The 24,509-nt window shown below is 38.2% G+C and overlaps 1 protein-coding gene across 3 annotated transcripts in view; it reads right to left on the bottom strand.

Annotated features, from left to right (window-relative positions):
* Positions 1-21,991, bottom strand: part of rab11fip5a (RAB11 family interacting protein 5a (class I)) — a 37,343-nt gene extending 15,352 nt beyond the window's left edge. Inside the window, exons 1-2 of one of the 3 annotated variants that reach the window (XM_037796778.1) lie at positions 21,848-21,991; positions 17,933-18,654 (exon numbers count right to left, since the gene is read on the bottom strand). In XM_037796778.1, the coding sequence (XP_037652706.1) occupies positions 17,933-18,315 (383 nt within the window). In that variant the 5' untranslated portion in view covers positions 18,316-18,654; positions 21,848-21,991. Of the gene's footprint in view, positions 1-17,932; positions 18,894-21,847 lie in introns of those variants that run through there. The other 2 variants (XM_037796779.1, XM_037796777.1) reach the window with 2 other exon arrangements.
* Between the last annotated feature and the right edge of the window lie 2,518 nt (positions 21,992-24,509).

Here is a 24,509-nt window from a genome sequence, read left to right as displayed (position 1 = left end):
ACTTTAACGTTTGATCTGTTGGTCAGATCATACAATTTTAAGCCACCACCTCGGCATTAACCCCAAATAATTAATGTGAGGATAGGTCGTCAGGCAGCAAGTCTCGCGAGAGTTTTTGCAAGATTTTGCAATGTGTGGGTTACTTTCTAGACACGACCACCACCTTGGGCTCTGTGATGGACATTTGTATCTGTGATCAGCAGCTCTACAGCTCGCTCTGTTGGTTGGTCGGTCCACAAAAATTCCCTCAACCTTTGGCGGCCACAGTTTTCACCGGCCATTTTGGTATGGAGGTCAAGTGTTTGTGAGGTTGTGTGTGTGTATGTGTGTGTGTGTGTGTGTGTGTGTGTGAATGCATGGATGTATGCACATACAGCTATTGCAAATTTGCACTTGTTGATACTTGTCTGATATTTTATAGCTCAAGAGATTAATGAATTAATCAAAAACAATGACAAAATTGATCACTAATGAAAATATTTGCTCTGGTATCTTTCTTTTAATATCTGAATTGGGTTTCTGTGCAAGTCCCTTGCCCTGGATAGAGTTGTGGAGTGGGAGGAGATATTTTTGGGTGCCCCTGGTTTTGGAAGTAAAAGTCCTATAGACAGTTTTCCAATAGACAGATGGTGCGAGGTGACTCACAGTCGGAGCACTTTCTACAGCTTGGATCGGCATGAAACTCTCCTGGCTAACAACTGCGTATGAAAATATCTGGTTCTTTGATAGAAAGTCGAAGGTACAAGTCTGTGTACATAAAAAAAATAGACTCTCAAGGTGCATTTCAGCAAAAAACATCCAATCACAGAGCTTAACATTCAGTTCCATGCGGTGCTAACAGCAAGAGAAAGCTAAAGTTTACACTGTTGAGAAAAACTGAAAACACAATCTGCATCTTAAATGGATGGATTTTGGATGAATTCTGAAACTATGGCGCTGTGTTTTGTTCCCAACTGCAACAACAAAGCATCACCGCTCTGATTAACACCTCTCTGAGTGGCTTATTCTCCATGGCAACAGCAGCCAAGGTTCTTGGATATTGTAGTATTTATACTTTTCTGCCAAATGATGAACAAAACATGATTTCTCAGGAGCAAAGGTTAGAAAAAGTTGACCATAAAATAAACCTTCAGGATCTTTACATTACAGTCCTGAGTTTCTATGCTAAGTAACATTGAGGATATCGTTATAAGAAACATTTTAAATGGGAGTATACAACGGGTAAAACAGTGGGTCTGTCCCACTTCACAACTCTATAATAAAAAAAATGGACTAACATATTAAATTCTTCAGTGTAATAATGGTTACATAATAATAATAAAAAAGTGTGTAAAAGTATTAAAATACAAATGTACACATTTTCTTTTTTTTTACAATTTAAGAACTAACTGACAAAACACTTCACTGTGGGGTCATGAAATAATGTGAATGGCTGTATTGTTATGATGAATGAGGCTAATCTGTCCTCACACAGGGTACAAGTGTGTCTGTGTCAAACTAATACCACAAGGGTGGCCAGACATCCCACAATACCTTAGGGGAGGCCTCTTGTTTTTGTCACCAGACCGGGTTAGCGAGAACAATGAAGTAAAACAATGCTTGTTTCTGATTTAACCGAGTGTCCTACATAAATAAGACTGAAAAACAGAATGCCCCCAACCGTAAACTCCTTTACTGGACGGGCACAGAGGAGCAGTTCTTAGAAACGCTGTGCACCGGTGGGCGTAACAGCGCCAACAAGGTCACCACACCATGACTCATGGGAAAGTTTCATCTGCTCAGTTGTGACCGGTTTTAAAAAAAATAATATGAGTGAAAAAAATTCCCCCAGTTAACATGTGTTTCTTTCTGCCAATGGGAAGTTATCAGCACACAGGGTGGAAGACTGAAAACTGGACCTGAAACCAAGACCTGCTTTTATTTTCTCACTTCCTGTGCTGCTGGGCTATTTTCACTTCACACCTCGACCACAGTGCTTTTCTCTATTGTTCATAAATAAGCAGTGTGAGGCTGTGCGTGACATACCTGCCCAAATTTCACAATGCTTTTCTGATACATGTAGGTTATACAGTATAGCTGGGCTCCAAGAAGACACAGAAGACCAGCTACAATGCTACACACTATGATGTGCAAATGCAGACATCTTTACCAAATTGTTGCTGAAAATACAGTTTAAATGACAACATTAAACTGTCTTTAACAATATTAAATGTAGCTAACTTTGTAATAACTTTAGGTGGTTGTGAAATTCTTAATGCAAAAATATAAAACAGGATGTCGGAGGAGTTAGAGGAGGTTCAGTAACTTAAATTCAGCTTCATGAATAACTAAAATGTACCGGTCTGTTGAGTCAACAAGAAAACCTAAATGTCATGCTATGGAAACAAGAAAAGTCACAAGAACGGAGGTTTAAACCTGAAAGACGAGAGATGAAAGCTGCTACATGAAAGAAAACGAGAGACTAAAGCAACACTGATGTGTGTAGGATCTGAGAGAGGAACCTGCACAGCTATCTTAGAAACCAGAGAGCTCTTTATTTCCCCTCCACAAGATTTCCTCCTTTTTTTTTCTGTAAACCTTCAGTATGACTCTGCAGAAACTCAGCAAGGCAGAAAATGAACACGGGGCACAACCCAAACACTTCTAAATAAAGACTGTAGATGTTCACTGAACTCAGCGGCCAGTTAGACTGGTGCTGATCTTTTGGCTCAACCAAACATGTGATTTTAAAAACTGATGCTGTGAATTCATATTGTGTTTTAAAGATGCCATTATTTTCTATCAATTCCATGCAAGTTTTTAATTTATCCTCCCCAGTTTTATTATCAGAGTGTAAAAGTTTATGAAAACAGCATTTGGACAATCATGCACCAACTAAAAAACTAATGAAATCCTTTTACATTGGTTTGCAGATCTGTGAGCAAAAATGATTACTACCCAACTATTCACTGGAAGAGGATTCAGCTGAAAGATCCCGCAAATACTGTGCTTAACAATCCTGTTAACAACTGTTCACATTTAGCATTGTAGCATGCCAACAATAGGTTGTTATGTCGATCACAGTTAGCATTGTTAGCATGCTAATATGTAAAGTTTAGTAGGAGAGTAGGGCTGGGTGATGTAGAATCATTATCAACATATTAATACAGATTTATTAATGATATGGCAAATGTTTTATAAATAATAAACTGATGTTGAAAGTATGAGATGCACATGAGACCAAACTATAACATTACGTGTCAGATAAAAAGTCAAAGTAATAATCTCGAAGATTTTAATTTAAATAAACGTCTGATGAGTCATTATCTATCGCTGAATAAGGAAACACTATGGTGATTGTGAAGCCCTTGCATTTGCAGTATTACGAACCGGGTGTCTTTAGCGACAATCCCGGAAAAAATCACAAGCAGCGTACAGTTATGCTTTCCATCACCCAACAGTGGTTGGTCTGCCAGAGACTGTTGGCCGAGCTAACGCAACAGACCTCAACTCTGTACTACTGTTTTTTTCTGATCTCTGCTAGTGTTGTGAGTAAATGGTTAATATGGCCGAACAAACAAAGAAAAGAGCGATGATTAACAGACGATGAAACTGCAAAAGCAACAGTCAACTGACTGACTTCACATAGGCAACACTATTTGGATCTCTAGGAAGTGAGATCCAAAAACACACCTGCTATCACCGCTTATCACCATAGGTGCCGCCAAAGGAGAATCATGGTTTAAATACTTGTTTTGCTAATTTTAGACCTACAGCTCGCTCAGAATCATTATTTTGAAAAACAAAAATTCAGAATGATACCATGATAGGCTCATATTATTAAAATATCAAATAATACTGAACTTATGTATTATGATAACATGCTAACTTGTGATATTCGCATATTGCCGACAGCATAATGTCAGCATGCTAAACTCAAACTACACGTGAGGCTGAGTAGAATGCCATTTTAGTTATTATCCTGCAAATAAAATAGTATTGGACAATTGAACTGTAAAAAAAATGTAGTACCAATGTCATCAAGGTTCATAAACAAATGCTACTTGCCGTACCTACAATGCAGCCAGGCTTCTAGCGACACAAAAACATTACTCCGAATTTAAAATGAAAGCAAGAAATATAACAAAAAAACACTAAAAAATACAAAATATTGTTCAGTAATTGTCGTCTGAGAAAATGATCCATTCACTGGTCAGAACAGGACTGACCTCCTGATATTTAATAAAACGCCATCAGCCTTACAGTCATCTGAAACCAGTGCCCTTATTTCCAGTCCTGTTCAGTTCCAACATGTACAGTTGTTGTTTGATTTCACAGGAAAAGAGAGGAACGTTCCTTTCTCTAAGAAAAACATTGGTGTAATTGTAGACTGCAGGACGAAAAAAACAAAACACACACACAAGTCCTATAACTCACAGCACAGGCTGTTATGTAATCCTCATCCTCCTGCCACACAGACCTCAAGTTCAGCCCTGAAAACACGGTAACACCCAAGATGAATGCCAGTGAAAACAATTAGCAGACAAACTCCTTCCAGAACAAAACACTCTGAGAACCACAAATAACAAGTACAGTAGGTGTAGACCTGAGCACAGGAGAGAGAGAGAGAGAGGAATGCTGATGCTTTTTAAAGCTCCACAGGAACAACAAACATTACGTCTCATATAAATAGACAACAATGGAAATGTACCGCATGAGCACACGTGAGAAATGTTGTTTTAACTAATCCACTCATCATTCAGACTACTGCGGAGCAAGTGACACTCCCGTGAAGCTAGTACATTACATAAGCTGTGGTATTTGCATAAAAATCAATTTAACAGAGGCTGATTTATTCTAATCCAGATATTTACTTTGCAGCATTTCATTAAATCAAATCCTGTTACCGGATTATCAATCTGCATGTAAACAAAGTCAACTCTGAGCCTGTCGTGTCTTCTTTTTTATGTTCGGAGACACAAAGATTTTAGAGCAGGCTCTCGCTGAAGTCTCCAAAATAGTAAACCAGTGCTTCTACGTCACATGCCTGTTAGGTGGACTCCAGTTTCACATCGATGCTCCAACAATAGTATCAGTCCTCCTCCTGATTCGGCAGCCAACTCCCTGCAGCCAAGGTGGGGCTCAAATTCCAAACACAGAACCTTGGAGCTATGTGAGGGGTTTTCTTTTGCAGACCTACAGCTACTACTACTACTGTCATCATACCATCGACCAAGCAGGGATTGTTATTTAGGACACTATTCATGAAGGAAGTCTCTCTCCTAGGCTCTAATTTTTGTTTTTTGAGAACATCATGGAGCAGAAACTTGCAATTTTGTGATTTAGGTACATTTGTGTTAGTAGATTTTGGTATTTATTTGAATTGGCTGTACCACACTAAAAGATTTTTCAAATCTTAACAGATGTTGAAAATGTGTGAGACCCCACACATAACGACATGTTATGTTAAATTTAACAGGTTTGTTCCTATAGTGTGTGGAGAGCAACGATTTGGCCAAAACAGCACACCACGCACTAACAGATTCATTCATGAACAACAAGAGTCCCAACTAAAAAAAAACAGAAATCTCGCAAAATCTCTCGCGGTCAAACGCAACTTTACTGTAAACAAATGGACGACGGGCAGGAAGAACTAGCGATGTTAGTTTTTGCACTACTTTGTACTGAAAAATCGCAAAGAAAAATAACGGATAAAGTCATGGAGACACGTTAAATAAACACTTGTGTTGTTGCCACAAATCAACAAGTTGGTCCTCCATTTCTGAGCTCCATTTTACTACTACTTTATGCTTCACATTTTGCACTAGCTCATGCATTAGCCACGGACACCATGACGCCGGTGGTTGTCCTTCCGCTTCAGTCAGCTTGGTTCTCAATTGGCTATCATTCTTTCCCACATGACTGCGTCATCAGCTGTCCTCTGGGTCCCCCACACATAACTGAATATCTGATCGTAAGTATTGAACATGTTTAATATTTGCGAGCACTCTTAACATACCTCACACCACAGAAATATCTGGAAAGATAATCTTTAGAACCATCAAAAAATCAGGGCTTTGCTTTAGATTGTCAGAAGGGGGAATCAAGCCCCAAATCGGCTTGATTCTCGTGTAGTGTGTACCCGGCATTAGGCAGACTGACTTACAGTAAAACTGTTCACATAAAAAGCTTCTGCTGACTATGAACATTTCAAAAGATATCTTCTCGACACACAAACCGTCTTTTGTTTTTCCAAAGACGATGCAAAAAAGTTAGAGGCCTATTTACGTATATGCACCTGTGTTCGTGGGTCATGTGACTCATGAGAAAGCCTGACATCAACAACTGTAAACGTAAGTAACATGAGGCCTAAATACAGAAACTGCAGCACAGACAGAAAACAGCCGAAGCCCACGTACTCAGGCTGAGAACAGTCTGTTACCGAAGAGGACCCAGTTTCCCCAAAGCACCATCCCACACAGCGTAGTTCAACAAGGCCACTGTGCTGGTATTGGACTGCACTTTTGGTTATAAACGTCCACTGAAAAGCGCATGAACATCCCATTGTCATAACAATATTCATAACCAAATGTTCTGCCTGTTTTTTTTGGAATTTGTGGGGGTTTACACAGATGTCATTTTTCATAAACAGTCTCATTCCAGAGCTGCAGAGCATGACTGCATATCTGCTTCCCCATCTTCCAAAACAGGAAATCACAACACTCCACCCCATCCCTGTATGACACCATCTCCTCATCTAACCCACCCACCTCCCTCATCCATGGAGGAGTAGATAGGAACATTTCCTCTCTAAGCTGCCGTCTTATTCTAGGCTTCGGCTTACAAAGTCTTCTGTGTGGAACCACTCGATCCCTAGAAACCACCCTTCAAGGCAGGACGGGGCTGAAATTACAAGACAAGTAGGCTATCAACCTATTTTATCCAGCAAGTACTCAGTCTCTGTGGGGCTCTGGGAGCCTGGGTGGTATCACAGACACACAGAAGAGACTCTCTGAAATAAAACTGGTGCCAAGGGCGCAGGATCTGTGTCAGCTGTGGGATTTAGCAGCGCACTTTACTCACCAAACATGTTGGTATTTAAGGTTATATCGCTCCGAGACCCTTCTTTTTTACAAAACAAAACAAATACTGCCACGCTAGCAGCTCTGTGAGGCAGAGCACGGTGCTTTGAGCTAAATGCTAACATCATCATGCTAACATGCTTAGCAGGTATACTGTTTACCATTTTCAACATCTTAATTTAGCGTGTTGGCATCCTATCATAATCTTGCAGGCCATAAATTAAAGTATTGGACAAACTGGAATTTTGACCTGATGATGGTGCTACAGGAAAAATCAGAGGATAACGCAGGTCAGTAGGATTCATCTTATGTGTACCAAATTCAATGGGAATCCATCAATTAGTTTTCAGTCTGGACCAACAGAAGTACCGACCGACAGACTCCTCTGGTTGCAAAAAGAAGTCTGATTGTATACAAGTTTATGAGGAAATGAGCCTATTTCTCACTTGATTTATTACCTCAGTAAACATCGTAAACATGAGTTTATGGTCTCAATCACCAGTTTCAAGTCTTCTTCAATAAAGCATGATGTTCATTTAGAGTCAAATAGACCATAAAGCAGAGGATGCTTCAGGGCGTGGCTACCTTGTGATTGACAGGTTGCTACCACGGCGTTGTCTGGTGTAGGAGTTGTCCGTTTAACCCTTTCACTGTGCGTTTTCAGTTCATGAAAGTTAATTATAACCTTTTTGGTGGACTAAAAATGTCTTAATCAGCGTTTGGTTGTACTTAGCACTTCTGGTTGCAAAAAAAACAAGATGGTGATGGCCAAAATGCCGAACTCGAGGCTTTAAAAATGGCAGTCCACAAACCAATGGGTGACGTCACAGTGACTATGTCCACCGCCTTGGGTCAGTTTTGTCCCAAGAAATAGGAACTCACAAACAATAGCCATTCAGAGAGCTGTCATGCTGATTCAGCAAAACAGTCACCAGCAAGGTCCCACTAGAGTCAACAGTGTCGAGCGCACTGCAAAGACTACAATCCACGGTCATCTGAAGATGCTCAATGTCAGTACCCAACAGTGGCAGATTATCAGCTTAGTGTGTCAAGCCACTTATAGAGAATGCAAGGTAGGTGAGTGGTGCTACTTCATTTGAATAATCAAGTGGACACTTCCCATTACTATCAATCATGTAAACCAACAAACCGTCCAGGAGCACTGTGGGTAATGCTGGTAATGTGGCCTGGATTCCTGCCTCTTCAGCAGAAGAAGCAGACGGGCCGCGAGACCCAGACCACATTCCACATCTGGATGTGATGAGCTCTAACCTCACCACCAACTTCCCTCCCAATACTTTCACACAGCCGAGCATTGTATCTTCAAACCACAGTTCCTCAGCTCCACAGTGATAGAAAACCAAGGAAATTGTTCTTTTACTGTGAAAAGTAAGTCAAAGTTGTATCAACAACAAAAAAAAAGAAACAAAGGCTACCAATCCTCAGCAGACTGAGAGGACGGATCAGCTAGAAAGAAATGCACTTGTACAAATACAAATGTTTTAGTAGTCAGTTGTGCTGCTCTTAAACACCAACAGACCAAGTTTTTATGTCGCTTTAAGCAAAATATGTACAGTAGTAGTTGATTACAGTTGAACATTGTTTGTGATGACTAACTTCATTCTTGCTCTTCATAACACACGCTGGTTTTCTTGAGATCACCATATAGTTATGTCAACAAGATAATCAAAGTATTTAAGTAAAGTTTGTGGTCTTAACATAATGTGATCACAGGATAATTATTTTGTCAACTCAACAGGATGACACTATTATTTCTCCTGATCACAAGACAAATAAGAGAAATACAAAAAATAAATTGTGGTCACAAGAAAACAACACATGATGAAAATTAAATACCTGCATATCCTCCTCCAAAATACCTGACTGATCACCTGTGAAAAACATTATTAGGTGGACATCGTTTAAGTATTAAACAACATTAAAATGAGTCAATGAGTAAAAGTAGATGACCACAAACAGAAGTAGGAGCTGCAGCTACATCCAGATAACAAGGCCGCTGCTATCCGTTTGCTTATAAATGCTACAACAAATAATACAACATTCAACTTTCCTTCTATTGGACTGTGCTGTTATTATAAGAGACCATCTTTTGTGAAGGTCAAGGCCAGTTTCTGCATTACAAAAGGCAGATTCCAGTTAACTTTGTGTCCAGATGCTTCTGTCTGCAAAGTAGCAAAATTGTCGAGCTATGTGAGACTAAATGCACTGTGGCTGGTTCTCTATTTGAGCGGACTTTACTCTTTTAACTACAGTGTAATGCCTTTAGAAGATTTATGTTCAACAACCAGTGCTAAATCTCTTCATTAAAAGTCTTTAAAGTGAGATCAGCCTAAAAAGGCGTTCAGAACTGGCAATCATATAGAAGGATTTGAGCTACAGCAACCAAGCTGACATTTTATAAACGCATTAATAAAATATCTAACTCACTGAGTTTCACTACAAACCAAACCACATCATTGTATCCATCAAATGTCCATATTTTCTCCACTACATCAAGATGAATTAGTCTATTTAATAATAAAAAACAGCTAAAAACAGCAGAGGTTCCAATATCACATTTTTCAGTAATTTATAGCCATGTAGCGAATTAAAATAATTAAAGCTTGAGAATCCTGAATTTTAAAGTAAAAGATAAGAAAGGATGAACTCTAGAGAGAGAAACTGGTCTGTTATATCGTCATTTTAGGTCAAATTAAGCTTATAAGACTGCATTTTGAAGGTTAAAGACAGTTGATTAACAGCCGATAGTGTTTTGATGAACTGAAATTTGTAGACAAACAAAGTTTTTAGGTGCAGTTACCTGCCAGGTCTTTTATCTTCTGATAAATTAATAATAGTTGTGTGAAAACAAAAAGAAACAATGTTATTCTGAAAATAAAAAATACTTTTTGTTTGACCTCTAATTCACTCCCTTCATTATGACACACCTAAATCATGACTAGTACAGTCAGTAGGATTTAATAGCCACATAATTAGTTTAACAGAGATCACCTGTGTGTGGTCAAAGGGTTTAAAGGGTTTCATTTGAAAAAGCCATTAAAGCTTCTTCTGACATTAAATTAAGATGAAGACAACAAGCCACTTTCCTTTTATGACATTGAGAAATTTGGGTTTTTGACATAATGATTCATTTTTTAATTTAAAGTAAACATTAAAACTTAAAGGGTGAGTGTGGTAAAAATAAATAAATGTATGCTCCATTAATAATAAAAATAATTTTAAGTGCATTTGGAATCAATTAAGGATAAATTAATCGTTATTCTGCAGAGTTAACAGTCAGATAAAATGTATATCAGGTCAGCTAAAACTCACTACAACATTTACACATCTGCTAAATCCTTAAGAAGCTAGTGGTAGCTTAGCATCCCTTAGCATTGGCTGCTTTGCTTACATTAGCATGCTGGCTAATGACCTAGCTACCACGGCAGTCATTTCCATGAGTCTTCTTCTAGTCTTTGCTTCACTGTACCGCCATGATGATGCCAGACAGACTGATGGGACATTTGTGATGCAACTACACGACCTCTACATGACTCAGGAATATATATATATATATATATGAGTAAAATGTAGGCAGCTATATATCCTGCTACCTATAGAATGTTTTTTTACTTAAGTTAATCTGATAAATCTCCTTGTTTTCACCAAGCTGAGGCACATTTACATTATCTAGGACTGTCCGGTCATTCTGTTATGTAACCTCTACTGTCCATTAAACCATATACTCTCTCGGCAGTAGCTACTGAAAGCATGTCTGCTCTTAACAGAGGGTTTTTCTGGATGTACATCACACACACATAGACAGAAACACACACAGTCTCTCAGCCTCACTCAGCAGATGGAGGTTCAGTTCTCCGGCCTGCCTCGGTAACTCTCGCTTGTCTGAAACAACATCAGAGCTTTGCTTCCTTCAGTTAAACACACAACGGGATGTGAAACTGAGACAGAAATGGCATAAAAAGGAGTGCTTATAAAATACCAAATCCAACATCTATATCAGCGCTGCAAGAACCACTCAACCAAGAATCCCTGGTCTGCAGAAAAAAGAGCTGAAACTTTAAATCACTCTCTTGGGAAGAAACTTGATTATGAAGGAAATATTGTGTATGACAAGTTCAATAATCAGCAAAAGCATCGCAAATTACATTTTTTTGGTTATATCGTGGGTTGCTTGCTAGTTTTAGTCCACAGTGTGTTGATTTAGCATGTGTTTCTGTAGCTTCCTCCTGACAGACCCTGCAGGGGAATTCACCCAACGCCCACCGTTCCGGGAATCTCCTCTACACCGATAGCTCAACATGCAAATACACCGCGGCCACTGCATCCTCCCATGCCACCCATTCAATGGCAGCTGCTCTGCCTTCATTTACTGAAGAAATGGCTGAATAGAGATTAGACATGCTGGGACAATGAAGCATTCTTGTGGTTGTTTTGCTGCTCTCCTTGCAAATTTGTGAAGATAAACTGTGTCTTATGCTCATAACATTGGTCATTTTTCTATCTTACAACAAAAAGATAGAGGAAGAGAATCCAGAACACTGATTTGGTGTTTTATGTAGGGCTGTAACTAACAATTATTTTCATCATCGATTAATCGTTTAGTTTAGTTTAGTTTAAAATAGGGGGAAATGTGTTCCCTTCACAATTTCCCAGAGCCCTCTGTGATTTCTTGAAATAGCCTGGTTCAACAAACAGTCCAAAACCATTAACCAGTATACAGTATATTTAATTTACAGGTATATAAAAATCCAGAAAAGCAGCAAATCCCTCACAATTGAGAAGGTGGACCAGAGAATGTTTGGCATTTTTGCTGGATAAATTACTTAAACGATTACGCAAAGGTTGATCAACTAAGAGGTGGGACAAATTTATTGTTTTGCAAGTCACAAGTCTTTGTGTTTCAAGTCCTAAACTACTCATTATGCATCTCCCATCAAATTTTAATAAGTTCATGAACAAGTATAGTAAATTTACAGCCAGGGACCGTTGATTTTACCGATTGAAATGACAACTGTCGCCAGTGGTGTAGTGGAGGGTATACTTAGGTATACGGAGTATACCCACCTATCAGCCAAAAAGCCATTAGAATATATATAAAGAGAGTATACCCACTTCTTCCTCTGTAACCCACCCATCTCTACCTAGTAGTACACCCACCTCATCAACGATCACTACACCACTGACTGTCGCTAACAGATTTTGTTAGCTGTAGCTAACTATATCCAGCAGACTTACTTTTTATGTTTCAAGCTGACTTGTTTTAAAGCGTTGTGAACGGGGTGTTAAATATGCACTTGATGTCTAGACTCAATACAGGGGTATCATGCTAAAGACTGAGGCTAAAGCTAACATGTCCCAGGTATAAACTCAGCATTCTCACCAGTTGATGATCATGCAGAAGACATGGACATCCTGTATAGAAACAGCCTTGTTGTTGTATTGCCATGTAGAGCTAATTAGCCATTGTATTATAAGTAATTTTCATTCCAACATAAACCGGTTTGGCTACTTAGCTTAGCCCGTAGAGGAAAGGAAAGTTAATGTTAGCCTAAACTCTGATAGCATCCAGGAGCAGCTTCCACATAGTGGGGGAAATACTACACAGTTAATATGCTATTTACTTTTCTAATGTAACCTTTAACTCCACAAATTAATGTAATTCATTAATGATGTGATCCTGTAAAGTCGTACATCGTTACAACTGTAGGTAGTAAGCTAGTTAGCCATGCATGTTAAAGTTTGCAGCTTATGTTAGAGCAGATAAACACTCTTTCTCACACTTTTTGGTTTCGGAAAGGCTACAAGATTCACGCCTCAAGTCCTCACCTCACTAGTTTAATCATCACTTTCTCTTCATCATCTCACCTGCAGAACAAACTCATCTTCTCCACCATAACCACATCTAAATTTAAACCTCATCCTTCATTTCCACTGACTATGACTGGAACACGCTGATTCAGAAGTACACGGTGTGGAAACTGATGAATCCTAGGGAGAATAAAACACGGCAGAGGTTCAGAAGAAAAGAGCCACTTCGACCTGACGTATCTCCATTTGCTGAAATATACGACCCAGAGCTCTACATCACTGTGACGCCCCCAACCTCCTCTAAAGGGCTTTATAAATATTAGAAACTGTAAAGTGAAGGAGTCTTGGCTCAGTCCTCAACCTCTGCAATACTAAATGTCAGACTACCACAGAAAACCACAGGCTTGAAATGAAAAATGATGTGGTCATCTGTGACTTTTGTGTTGCTTTGTTTGTGTTGAGTTGAGCTGGTTTTAAAAATCACCTGTTTTTCTTTCCTGCATCTCACCTGAGCAGCTAATTGATGGCACTTTTATTATCCTATTTTACTGCCACCATTCATCCCTACCTTCTAGGTTTTATCACCATGCAAATAAAGCTCACCTTAAACTAAATAACAACCTTGAAGAACCTATCATGAGAGACAAAACATAACACAAATCACACACCTTTACTTTTAAGGGTGTTACTGGGAACAGCCCAAAACCACAAATCATCCTGAAGTGAAAACATAGTTTTATAACGCCGCAAAACTGTGCAGTCATGTGCTGGTGACATTTTTAAAGATGCAAACAGATAAAGCCAATCATCCTTTTCTATTTGTGAACAATTTTCTGATCTCAAAGCATTTTTGAAAAAGCAAAATAACTGCTGTGTCACCACTATGGCTCAACCTCAATACTTAACTCAATTGTGTCTTTATAGAGCTGGTCAATACAGCTGAAAACAATACTATGATATTAATGATATCTTGAGTTATGTTCTTTAATAACTTAACTCAATAACTACTTTTGCTAGTCTTTAATTACAGTTTGAATTGAACAATTAATTTGGATGTAATTTTGTAGATCACTTATGTAAGGGATAAAATACAGCGAGCCGGTCATTGCTGTGAAATAAACCCAAACCGCACCCCGACGCGGAGGGGTTTATTTCACAACAATGACCCGCTAGCTGTACATTATCCAGCTTATTACACAGCTACTTACTTAAGAAATCAATAATTTGACACATAAACGGTCCGCCAGAGTCCGACATCCAAACTGCGCCCATAGCAACGGTCCGTTATCATAGCAACAGTCTGTTATAAAGAAATAACAGACTGTAGCACGCCGTGACTGACCAATCAGAATCGAGTATTCAACAAAGCAGTGTAATAACAGGTCTTAATATATATCCATGGGCTACATACATTAGCAGCTACTAGCATAACATACCCGAATCTCCTACCAAAACTGTCGGCGATCAAGTTGCATTGTGGGTAATGTAGGCGCTATGTTTTGACAAGGAAGAAGAATGCATGGGCTAAAAAAGACGATATCTCCGGATCTGCTGCATCAATTTTGATGCTTTTTTTTTAACTGCCCATCATGAGTGTGATAATGTAGGAGTGCAATGCTAAAATTGGTGGAGTATTCTTTTAAGAAGGCTATTTGAAAAATGTTTACTATATGCCATTCATACTGCTTTTGTTTACATCTCAAAAACATTACATATTTTTAGTCACAGACATCAGACCATCCTCAAGCTAAGTTTCAAAGCTTATTCACAAATTCAATTGTACAGTTGATGGTGACCGAGTCTGCAGGAGCTTTTGTCTTTAGCATCTTATATTGTAGCACTAGCGTCAAGTCAGGGCTCAACAATAAGGCTTGCCCGCTAAAATGCCATGTCCGGCTAGTAAATATTGCAATTCACTAGCCTAATCAGGCAAGTGGTAAAAAATAATTAAACACATTTTTTTCCCCAGAGGTGATGATGGAAGTAGCCAAGGAGTGAGCCACCTCGCTGCCTTCTCATCTCTATCGAGAGTTGCATATACGCAGTACTGATCGGGCACTCGTGAGAAAACGGCGCCGGGTAAAGACAAAATTAATGAGCTGAAGCACAAGCGTTCAATTATCCTGGAAACAGGAGTTTAGTTGGGCGGTGTCAGAGGATGTGCATTGGGCAGTTTGCTGCAAATTTGAGAGCAAGGCAGATAAAACAGGACAATGAACTTAAGTCTTTGTTGTTCTTTGATAATAAATAAAACAATTTGTATAGGGGCAAGTAAAATATGACTGTGGGTAAGTAGATTTCTGACCCACTTGCCAGAAAACATTAACATTGAACCCTGTAAGTAGCCCAAAAACAACAGTTTCTCCTAAAAATGTGGCTCATGTTTTGGTAGATGTTCTCCATCAAACCTAAGATGTTATATAAATGAGCAGTGTTGACTGTGTTGCTATTGACCAGCCCAGATTCACCGAATACCACATGGAGACACTGAATGTACCAAGACGCCAAACTGCTGACACGTCAACATCACAGGCTGACTCTAACCTTCAAGTGACCAGCTCCAACAGGAGGAGACTGGTTCCCCTTTCAGCTCATATTCACAGGTCTATCTGAGTGAAAGCACAGTCGGGTCGGCTGATAGTCATTTTTTAAATCAAACTGCCATGAAGGACACAGAAACTGAAGAGGGCTGAGAGAAACATTTGTGTTTTTCATCGAGCCAAAATACTGAATCTGTGCTCAGGGAACAGGGTGTCAGAATGGTGGGGGATTTCCTGGATCAGGTACCAATTCTGACTCATACTGGACTGCTGGACCGAAAATACTCTGGCACTTATTACAAATACACCTACTGCTGATGCACTTTTTATTGCTTGGTCACAATATGATGATACTTGTGTTAAACTAACTGTCCTTTTCAAGTGGAAAAAAAGTAATTTAGCTCTGTCTGGAAGAATGTAAACAAACCGCCACCACATCTCATTATGGTTTAATGGCAGGAAATGTTTAAAACTGTCCAAAACATCAGTAGGTTTTGCTGTCAGTCTCTAAATCAACAAAACTGTTTTGTATGCTCTAAATTGTGCACCGATCTACAAGCAAACAGGGTGAAATCAATCATAGAAGAAGTAGAGGGTCCAATTTCGCCACTGACAGTAGCCTCGGGTGACCATAATGCATTGCTGTCACGCAAAATGTTTGAGTTAAGAGTACAAAGTGATACAAACATTGTTATGCAAACAATATCAAACCTACAGCTGAAATTAGGGCTGCACAATTAATCTCAATTTTATCGAAATCGCAATATGGCCTACTGCAATTTACAAATCGCAGGATGAGGAGGAAATTGCGATATTTGTTAAAGGTGAAATATGTGTCAAAATACCATTTTAAATTAAATATTGTCGTGCTGCAGAGATGTCCTGGCATCTACACATTCTACGGGCTTAAGCAAACATCTGTTTGGCACAGATCCCTGCAAAAATCACACCATAATAATTTTTCAATGAAAATGAGATTAATGATGTAAAAATGATCATACTCTTTAATATTACAGATCATATCGCAACTGCAATATCAGTCAAAATAATTGCAATTAGTTTGTTTTTAAAAATCGTGTAGCCATAGCTGGAATGCATCAAGTTCACGCTTGAGGTCTGGAGGTGTTGAAAGGGATTATGGGAGTGTTAAAGCTATATAACATTAAGGTTAAAGGAGAGTTGATGCACCAAAACATTACTGTCCTTCACCCCTAAATAACTCCAACAAAATCACATAATGATCATAAATAATAGGGCTGTGTATTGGCAAGAATCTGGCGATATGATACGTTTCATGATACAGGGGTTACGATTCAATATATTGCAATCTATTGCAATACTGTAAGTAGGGTGATATATTGCAATCTTTTAATCGAATTTTAGGAAAATTGTCATAGAATAAAGAACACACCACCATATGTGTAAAATCTGAGTAAAAAAAGTGTATGCAATCAGAACAGTATGATCTGCATTTGCATTTATCACATCCAACATCATAGCACTACTTTGAGAGGGTACATCTCTTTGTAAATAAAATATAAAGTATTGACTGAGTTAATCTTTGCATGTAAACTATAAATTAAAAATCAATAGTGTTTTTGAGAATCAATACAGTATCACAAAAGATAATATTGCGATATTCGATTTTAGATATTTTCTTACACCCCTAATAAATATGAGTTATGGGAGGGTGGAAACTTCCTTTTAAGATGTTTAATGTATGCAACATCAAACTTTGCATCACTTATTTACATCCTATGCTCCAGTGGGTGGGTGTGTCAGTCTCCTGTAAAACAACATGTTATGCTAAAAATACCTTGTAGCTCTCGGATCATGAGAATCAATACAGTATCACGAAAGATAATATTGTGATATTCGATTTTAGATATTTTCTTACATCCCTAATAAATATGAGTTATCGGAGGGTGGAAACTCCCTTTTAAGATATATGCAACATCAAACTTTGCATCACTTATTTACATCCCGTGCTCCAGTGGATGGGTGGGTCGGTCTTTTGTAAAACAACATGTTATGCTAAAAATACCTTGTAGCTCTCGGATCATGAATCTGTTAGATAATCCCTGGAATTGGGACAGGCATTAATCCCCCCCTTGCTCTACGTCATGCCCAGGCTATGGGGAAACAACCTTTTTAAGAAGCCCACAACAAAACAAACACACATAATGTGGAGGAGGTTTCTAGAAGGTCTGGGGTTTTTGGGGGGGTAGTGAGGTGAATAGTGGTCAGATGAGTTAGTTTGGTGTCTGTGGGAGGAGGGAGGGTGTGTCTGCAGGGCCCTGATGCAGCACCAGAGACTTGACAGCTGTGTTTATATCCGAGAACAAAACTGTGTAGCAACTAAAACAGCACAAAAGCACACTAGAAATACCATGATGTGTTCAATGAGCATGGGAAAACAGATATGGCAGCTTTTGGTCACCCCCATCTGCATGCTGACACACACCACACACAAATATTGCATGTATAGACAGCTGAACTTACTGGTTTCTCACGTATCTAGTCTCATGGAAGACCTTGTCCAGCTGCACCACCGCCTGTCCGAGGAACACGTCCATAACCATATGTCCCCGGTGCATCACGATGAGGACCAGCTCGTTGCTCCCGGCCGGACAGCTGCTGCTCAGCCCGTTGTTCTCCAGCAGCACGCCGGGCTGCAGCTCGAAGGAGCACTCCTCCCTCCACTCCGGCTCTGTGGTCTTCTCCACCACGCCGGTGGAGTATTTCTCCTTCCCCAGCTGGATGATGGTGTACACGTCGCTGGTGCCATGCTTGCCCTTGCCCCGTAAGCCCCTGCCTCTCAGCACCGTCACCTGAACGTGTGTCGGTAACCATTTCTGGTCCTCCTCCACGGTTAGCGAGGACATGTCACCGCGACGAGGCGAGGCGACCGGGCGGAGAGGTGGTGCTGGTTGTCCGCCGCTTCCTCCCTGCCTTCCTCCTTCCTCTGGGGCGTGCACAGTCACATCAGCAGCTCCGGGGTCGGCGGGCGGTGGCGGTGCCGCATTATGGCTGTCTGTCGTCTCTCTGCAAAGTTGCCGGTTGTTTTGTGCCCCGGTGTCTCGCAGCAGTAGTCTACTCTCCTCTGCGGCAGCTCACAGCGTCCGTCCCCGCACTGCCTCTCCTCTGCTGCCGTACCGTACCGTGGGCCTACTCTCTCTGCAAGCTGCGACGTCACGCCTCCATCCTCCTTCTTTCTTCTTCTTCTGCAGGACGAGGAAGTTCAACTCAGACACAACACATGCTGCATGGCATGCACAGAGAGACTACAATACCAGGCCTGTGCTGGAATGCAGGGTGTGATGTTTCAACCACCTCAAGTCCACTCCTCCTCTCAAAGAATGTAAAACTCGCCTCTATCTGGCTGTGAGGATGACTACATGTCTACACTGCAGACACCCTGATGAAGGCCTCTGTAGCCTATACAACCCACAAAAACACTATTTTAAAAACTAACCCATATGAAAGCCGGGTGATGTTCCTTTAAGTCCCTTTACAACATCACATGTAGGCTTAAATATACTTCAAATGCTATTTAACATCTGATAAAGGACATTATTGATTAATAAAAGTCCATGCATATCCATTCTGTTTGTATTTCTTTGCACTATTTATATTGTTTAAAACTTATTGAACACTTGACTTGTATATAGACTTTTATTTCTTATTTTATTGTTGGTCCTTGGTGCTTTTTATATATATTTATATAATACTTATATCTACACCTATTTTTCACATACTTGTGTACATAACAGTCCCGTCTATTCTTTACCTTTATTGTCCCGCTTTGTTGTCCTGTTTTAGCTGTTATTTCTATTTCTGAGTCAAATTCCCTGTATGTAAATCTGATTCTGATAAAAAAACATCAGAAAATGGTGAAAAATGCCCATTACAGTTTTCTGTGATGGATATCAAGTGTCTTGTTTTGTCAAAACCCAGAAGATATTAAATTTCCCTTAATGTTAAGACAAGGAAAGCAGCAACTTCTCACCTTTAACGGTCGGAAACCCAATAATATTTGACATTTTTTGCTTGAAAACTGATTTAAATGATACTACAATACCAGGCCTGTGCTGGAATGCAGGGTGTGATGTTTCAACCTCATCAGAGTCCACTCCTCCTCTCAAAGAATGTAAAACTCGCCTCTATCTGGCTGTGAGGATGACTGTCTACACTGCAGACACCCTGATGAAGGCCACTGTAGCCTATACAAGCTACAAAAACATTATTTTAAAAACTAACCCATATGAAAGCCAAGTGATGTTGCTTGAAGTCTCTTTACAATATCACATGTAGGCTTAAATAAGTCCCACAGATTCACACAACACCTCAAAAGCTATTTAACATCTGATAAAGGGCATTATTGATTAATAAAAGTCCACCTATATCCATTCAGTTTTTATTTCTTTGCATTATTTGTATTGTTTACAACTTATAGAACACTTGACTTGTATATAGACTTTTTATTTCTTATTTTATTGTTGGTCATTGGTGCTTTTTATATATATTATTATTTAAATATATAATTCATACGACACCTTCTCACACAAAAGATATCTTATACTGTATATACTGTATATGTTCTTAATGTATATGTTCTCAATATGTCCTTGTACAAAGTATTTCCTTTTATAATTGTAATATATATATATAACTTATTATTTTAATGGAGCTTCCCAGCAAAAAGCATTTCACACGATTGTACCTGTATAACCGGCGTGACAATAAACAACTTGAATCTTGAATCTATATTTAAATATCCACCTGTTTTTTTCACATAAAGTACTTGTGTACATAACAGTCCTGTCTATTCTTTACCTTTATTGTCCCGCTTTGTTGTCCTGTTATAGCTGTTATTTCTATTTCTATCTGAGTCAAATTCCCTGTATGTAAATCTGATAAAACATTAGAAAACGGTGAAAAATTCCCATTATAGTTTTCTGTGATGGACATCAAGTGTCTTGTTTTGTCAAAACCCAGAAGATATTACATTTCCTATAATGTTAAGACAAGGAAAGTAGTAACTTTTCACCTTTAACGGTCTGAAACCCAATAATATTTGACATTTCTTTGCTTGAAAACTGATTTAAATGATTAAGTGATTGATTTTCTGTGAATTGACTAATGGATTAATCAACTATAATCTGACAAAGTGTGAAACCCGAGTCTTAATTTGTAACTTTTGCACCTGATTTACAAGATAGTATCCAGGCCTATACTTCAAAGTAGACATGCTTCACATGATCTATTATTATTATCAGTGGATGGTGTTTTGCTCAGTTATCATTGTAATGGATCTGTCGACGTGCTCAGTAGCTGCTTTCCTTTATCAGTTTTGTCAGACAAATAGTTATAAATCCATTAACCTCATATGCTCTCTCAAAAATGTATTTTGACCAAAAGTGTATTTATATATATAAATGACACTCCCATCAGCCTCAGTTGTACTTAATGCCGGTAGATAGATAGATAGATAGATAGATAGATAGATAGTAACTTTATTGATCCCGAGGGAAATTCAAGTTTCCAGCATCACAGTTCCATAGTGCAAAACATGTTAGTAAAAAGGCAGTAAAAAAGTTAGTAGTGCAAAGTACAAAGTACATAACAAAATGTACCAGATAAAAAAAAATACAAGGAGATGAAGAAAACTGTTAAAACTGAATATAGTGCAGGGTAAAAGCTGTGATACACAACTATTAAAAAGCGCAGGACTGTTAAAAAAGTGAATATAGTGCAGAAAAGACTTTTAAAAATGAGTATAGTGCAGAAGAGACTGTTAAAATGTGAATATATTGCAGGGTAACAACTTTGCAGGACTGTTAAAAAACTGAATATAGTGCAGAAGAGACTGTTAAAAATGAATAAAGTGCAGAAGAGACTGTTAAAAAGTGAATATAGTGCAGAAGAGACTGTTAAAAGTGAATATAGTGCAGGGTAACTCCAGTATCTTAGTCTATGAAAGTAGTATAGTAGAAATAGTGCTAATTGCTAAATGTTAGCATGCAAACATGGTAGATTAAAATGTAAACTTGAAATTATACCTGCTAAACACTTAATCCAGCAAAACAAACAAAAGTTGAGACTATTAATTTATATTTTCATGCATATTTGCAACCAAAATCTACAGTTTTTAACAATCCATTCACTTGGTTTCCTTGGTAACTATGGGGGTTGGCTATTATCTGGAAAATATCATTACCATCCCATAATGTTCCTATGCAATGGAAACGTTGTTCACTACTCCAGGAAATAGGACTGACCTTAGTTATGACGCACTCAGCTATTAGCCACAAAGCTAACATTATGCTAACAACATTAAACAGTCAATAACATTGCTAACGGTTGAAAAACAGTAAATATAAGCGAGTAGCGAGTTAAATAGCGAGTTTAACTTACTTTTTTTCCGCTTGTGTGTTACAGTAGACACCCTGTGGTGTTCAGAGATGGGGCATTTAATGACTAACTTTACACTCTGTGTTGTAAATTAAATATTCAGTTTTGTTTTTGGTCGTGTCAAGAAGGGAACCAGCCAATTGGAGAAACTCTCGCGAGATGGTTACTGTTAGGCGTTGACCTCCAGTAGTTAAGGACGTCGGGCAGCAAGTCCCGCGAGAGTTTCTGCAAGTTTTCGCAATACGGGTTACCGTCTAGACACAAACATTTTCTTCACATTATACAGTATATATATATATATTATCATAGATATAAAACAGTTTTATTATGTACTTTATTTATTATTTAAAAATACAAAAAATATAAGCATATACAGTAATTATAAAATTATATTTATTATTATTTATTTTATATTTATAACTATATATATGATATATATATGATATAAATAATAATAATTATATTAATTATTATTATTTATATCATATATATATGATATAAAAGTTATAAATATAAAATAAATAAATAATAATAATTATATTAATTATTATTATTTATATCATATATATATATGATATAAAAGTTATAAATATAAAATAAATAAATAATAATAATTATATTAATTATTATTATTTATATCATATATATATATGATATAAAAGTTATAAATATAAAATAAATAATAATAAATATAATTTTATAATTACTGTATATGCTTATATTTTTTTGTATTTTTAAATAATAAATAAAGTACATAATAAAACTGTTTTATATCTATGATAATAGCATTTAGCTCAAAGCACAGCTGTATTTATGATTTCTTTATTTGTATATTTGATTTGTTTTTTCTATATCCTTTTTAATTAAATTGATAGTAAACTAGCCTACTCCTTTTGAGTATGGTTCTTTTTCAGTTTGTATGTGGATGGCATAGGGAGGGAATTTGGAGCCATGTTTGTGTGAGTTTGTGTTTTGTGTGTTTGGTATATTTGGTTAAAAAATTTGAAAATAAAATATTCTAAAAAATAAAAAAAAAAAGCATAGCTGTGATAATAACATATAGACTCTTGGTGTTGTTATCTTTTGTGAAGCACATAGAGTTTTATATTAATACATAATGATTATGGTCTATAGGTGCAGGGCGTTTAAGGGGAATCTGTGACTGATAGCAGCCATTGGCACCATTTCCTTCTTCAACACCGCAGACAGGATTTTCCAAACCAAAAGATCAAAGGTCATGACCTTTAAGTCTACCACATCTGAGATGTACTCGACTGATATTTTTGGCACATCCTGTCATTGTTTTCACACAACGGTTTCACTATATTAGATGTTTCCAGAGTATGACAGCAGATTATCACTTGTAGGATTTTTGTAAAAAGAAAGTGAAGTTTGCCATGTTCATCATGTATAGCAACAGATGCAGCTGTTTCTCTGGAAATTAAGTTCTCTGTCTCATGTTTAATTGCTTATAGTGTCCTCGTGGTTACTTGTGTCTTTTAGAATAGCTGTTTTAAATTCTGGTTTCTTTTATGTTTTGCATACTAGTCGTCTTTTTTCCTCCTCGTTTTGTTTTTGCTTCTTTCTAGCTGTCATTGTGAAGAAGAGTTTGTTCCCAGCTGACTTGCTTGCTGAACTTACTTGACATGCTGCTGTGAAAGGCCATGTACGACCCGGGGCGTGTGAGGTTACGTCTGCCTGAGAGTGACTGATGGGACGACTGGGCCAGTTAATGTTGCTGCTGGTGTTGGTGATGTAGTGTTGAACTGTGCACAGCTTACATGTGAGAAAAATCAATAAATGAAGGGAAGAATTGCTGCTTGACCTGAGGAAAGTGGACGGCCTTTGCTGTACGTTATATTCCCAGTCTATTTATTGATAAAGTTAATGGATCATTAGTTTAGGTTAGAAGTGCTTAATTGGTTAATTTACACATATTAATGGCATTAATTTCCTTTCTGCAGTAGAAGTGAATATATCGTCCCTCAGGCAGACCGGAGGGCAGTTGTAGAAGCAAAGCAGCAGCTCAGGAGCAGTTTGAGGTTAACCACCTTGCCTTATAGCGCACTTCAACAGTGTTAAGAGGCACTAAATACAATGCTACATTCATTAAGCAACTGTATGAAATACATTATTTTTACTATTGTTAAAAAAATCAGATATCTAGTCTATTATAGCTATAGAGAGCTCAATTATATTTTTTGATAAATCAGAATTTACTTTAAAATAGTAAGTGATGAACAAATCATGAAACAATTTTGTCATTATTAGCTGTCCTCCAGTGCTCAGGACCTGGTTTGGGTCTGAAACAAACAAAGAAGTAATTAAAGGTGTAATAAGCAGGCATTTTCTAAAAAACAAAACAATGTATAGACTGATACAAAATCATCACCTACAACCCACTAAAGTGTGTTGGTGGTGTCTGTTTCTGCAGAGACCCTGCAGCCCTCTGCCTGTATTTTCTTTTTCCTTCTTATTTTGTTGTGATCGGGACTCTTCTGGGCGTCAGTAAACAGCCTTTTGGCCCCACATGGGGGGTGTAACCCCTAGCCAATAACAACGCACAGGATGTGCAGCCCTTTCAGGTCTTCAAATACCACCGATTTGTCACGCCCCTTGGTGTCTGATACCGAGGCACAAGTCCCCCTTTAGCTCTGTCAGATAC

This window comes from Sebastes umbrosus, chromosome 16, assembly GCF_015220745.1.
Source record: "Sebastes umbrosus isolate fSebUmb1 chromosome 16, fSebUmb1.pri, whole genome shotgun sequence".
In the NCBI taxonomy this organism is placed as follows: Eukaryota; Metazoa; Chordata; class Actinopteri; order Perciformes; family Sebastidae; genus Sebastes; species Sebastes umbrosus.
The sequence above is the reverse complement of the archived record's forward strand: the minus strand, read 5'-3'. Positions and strand labels throughout refer to the sequence as shown.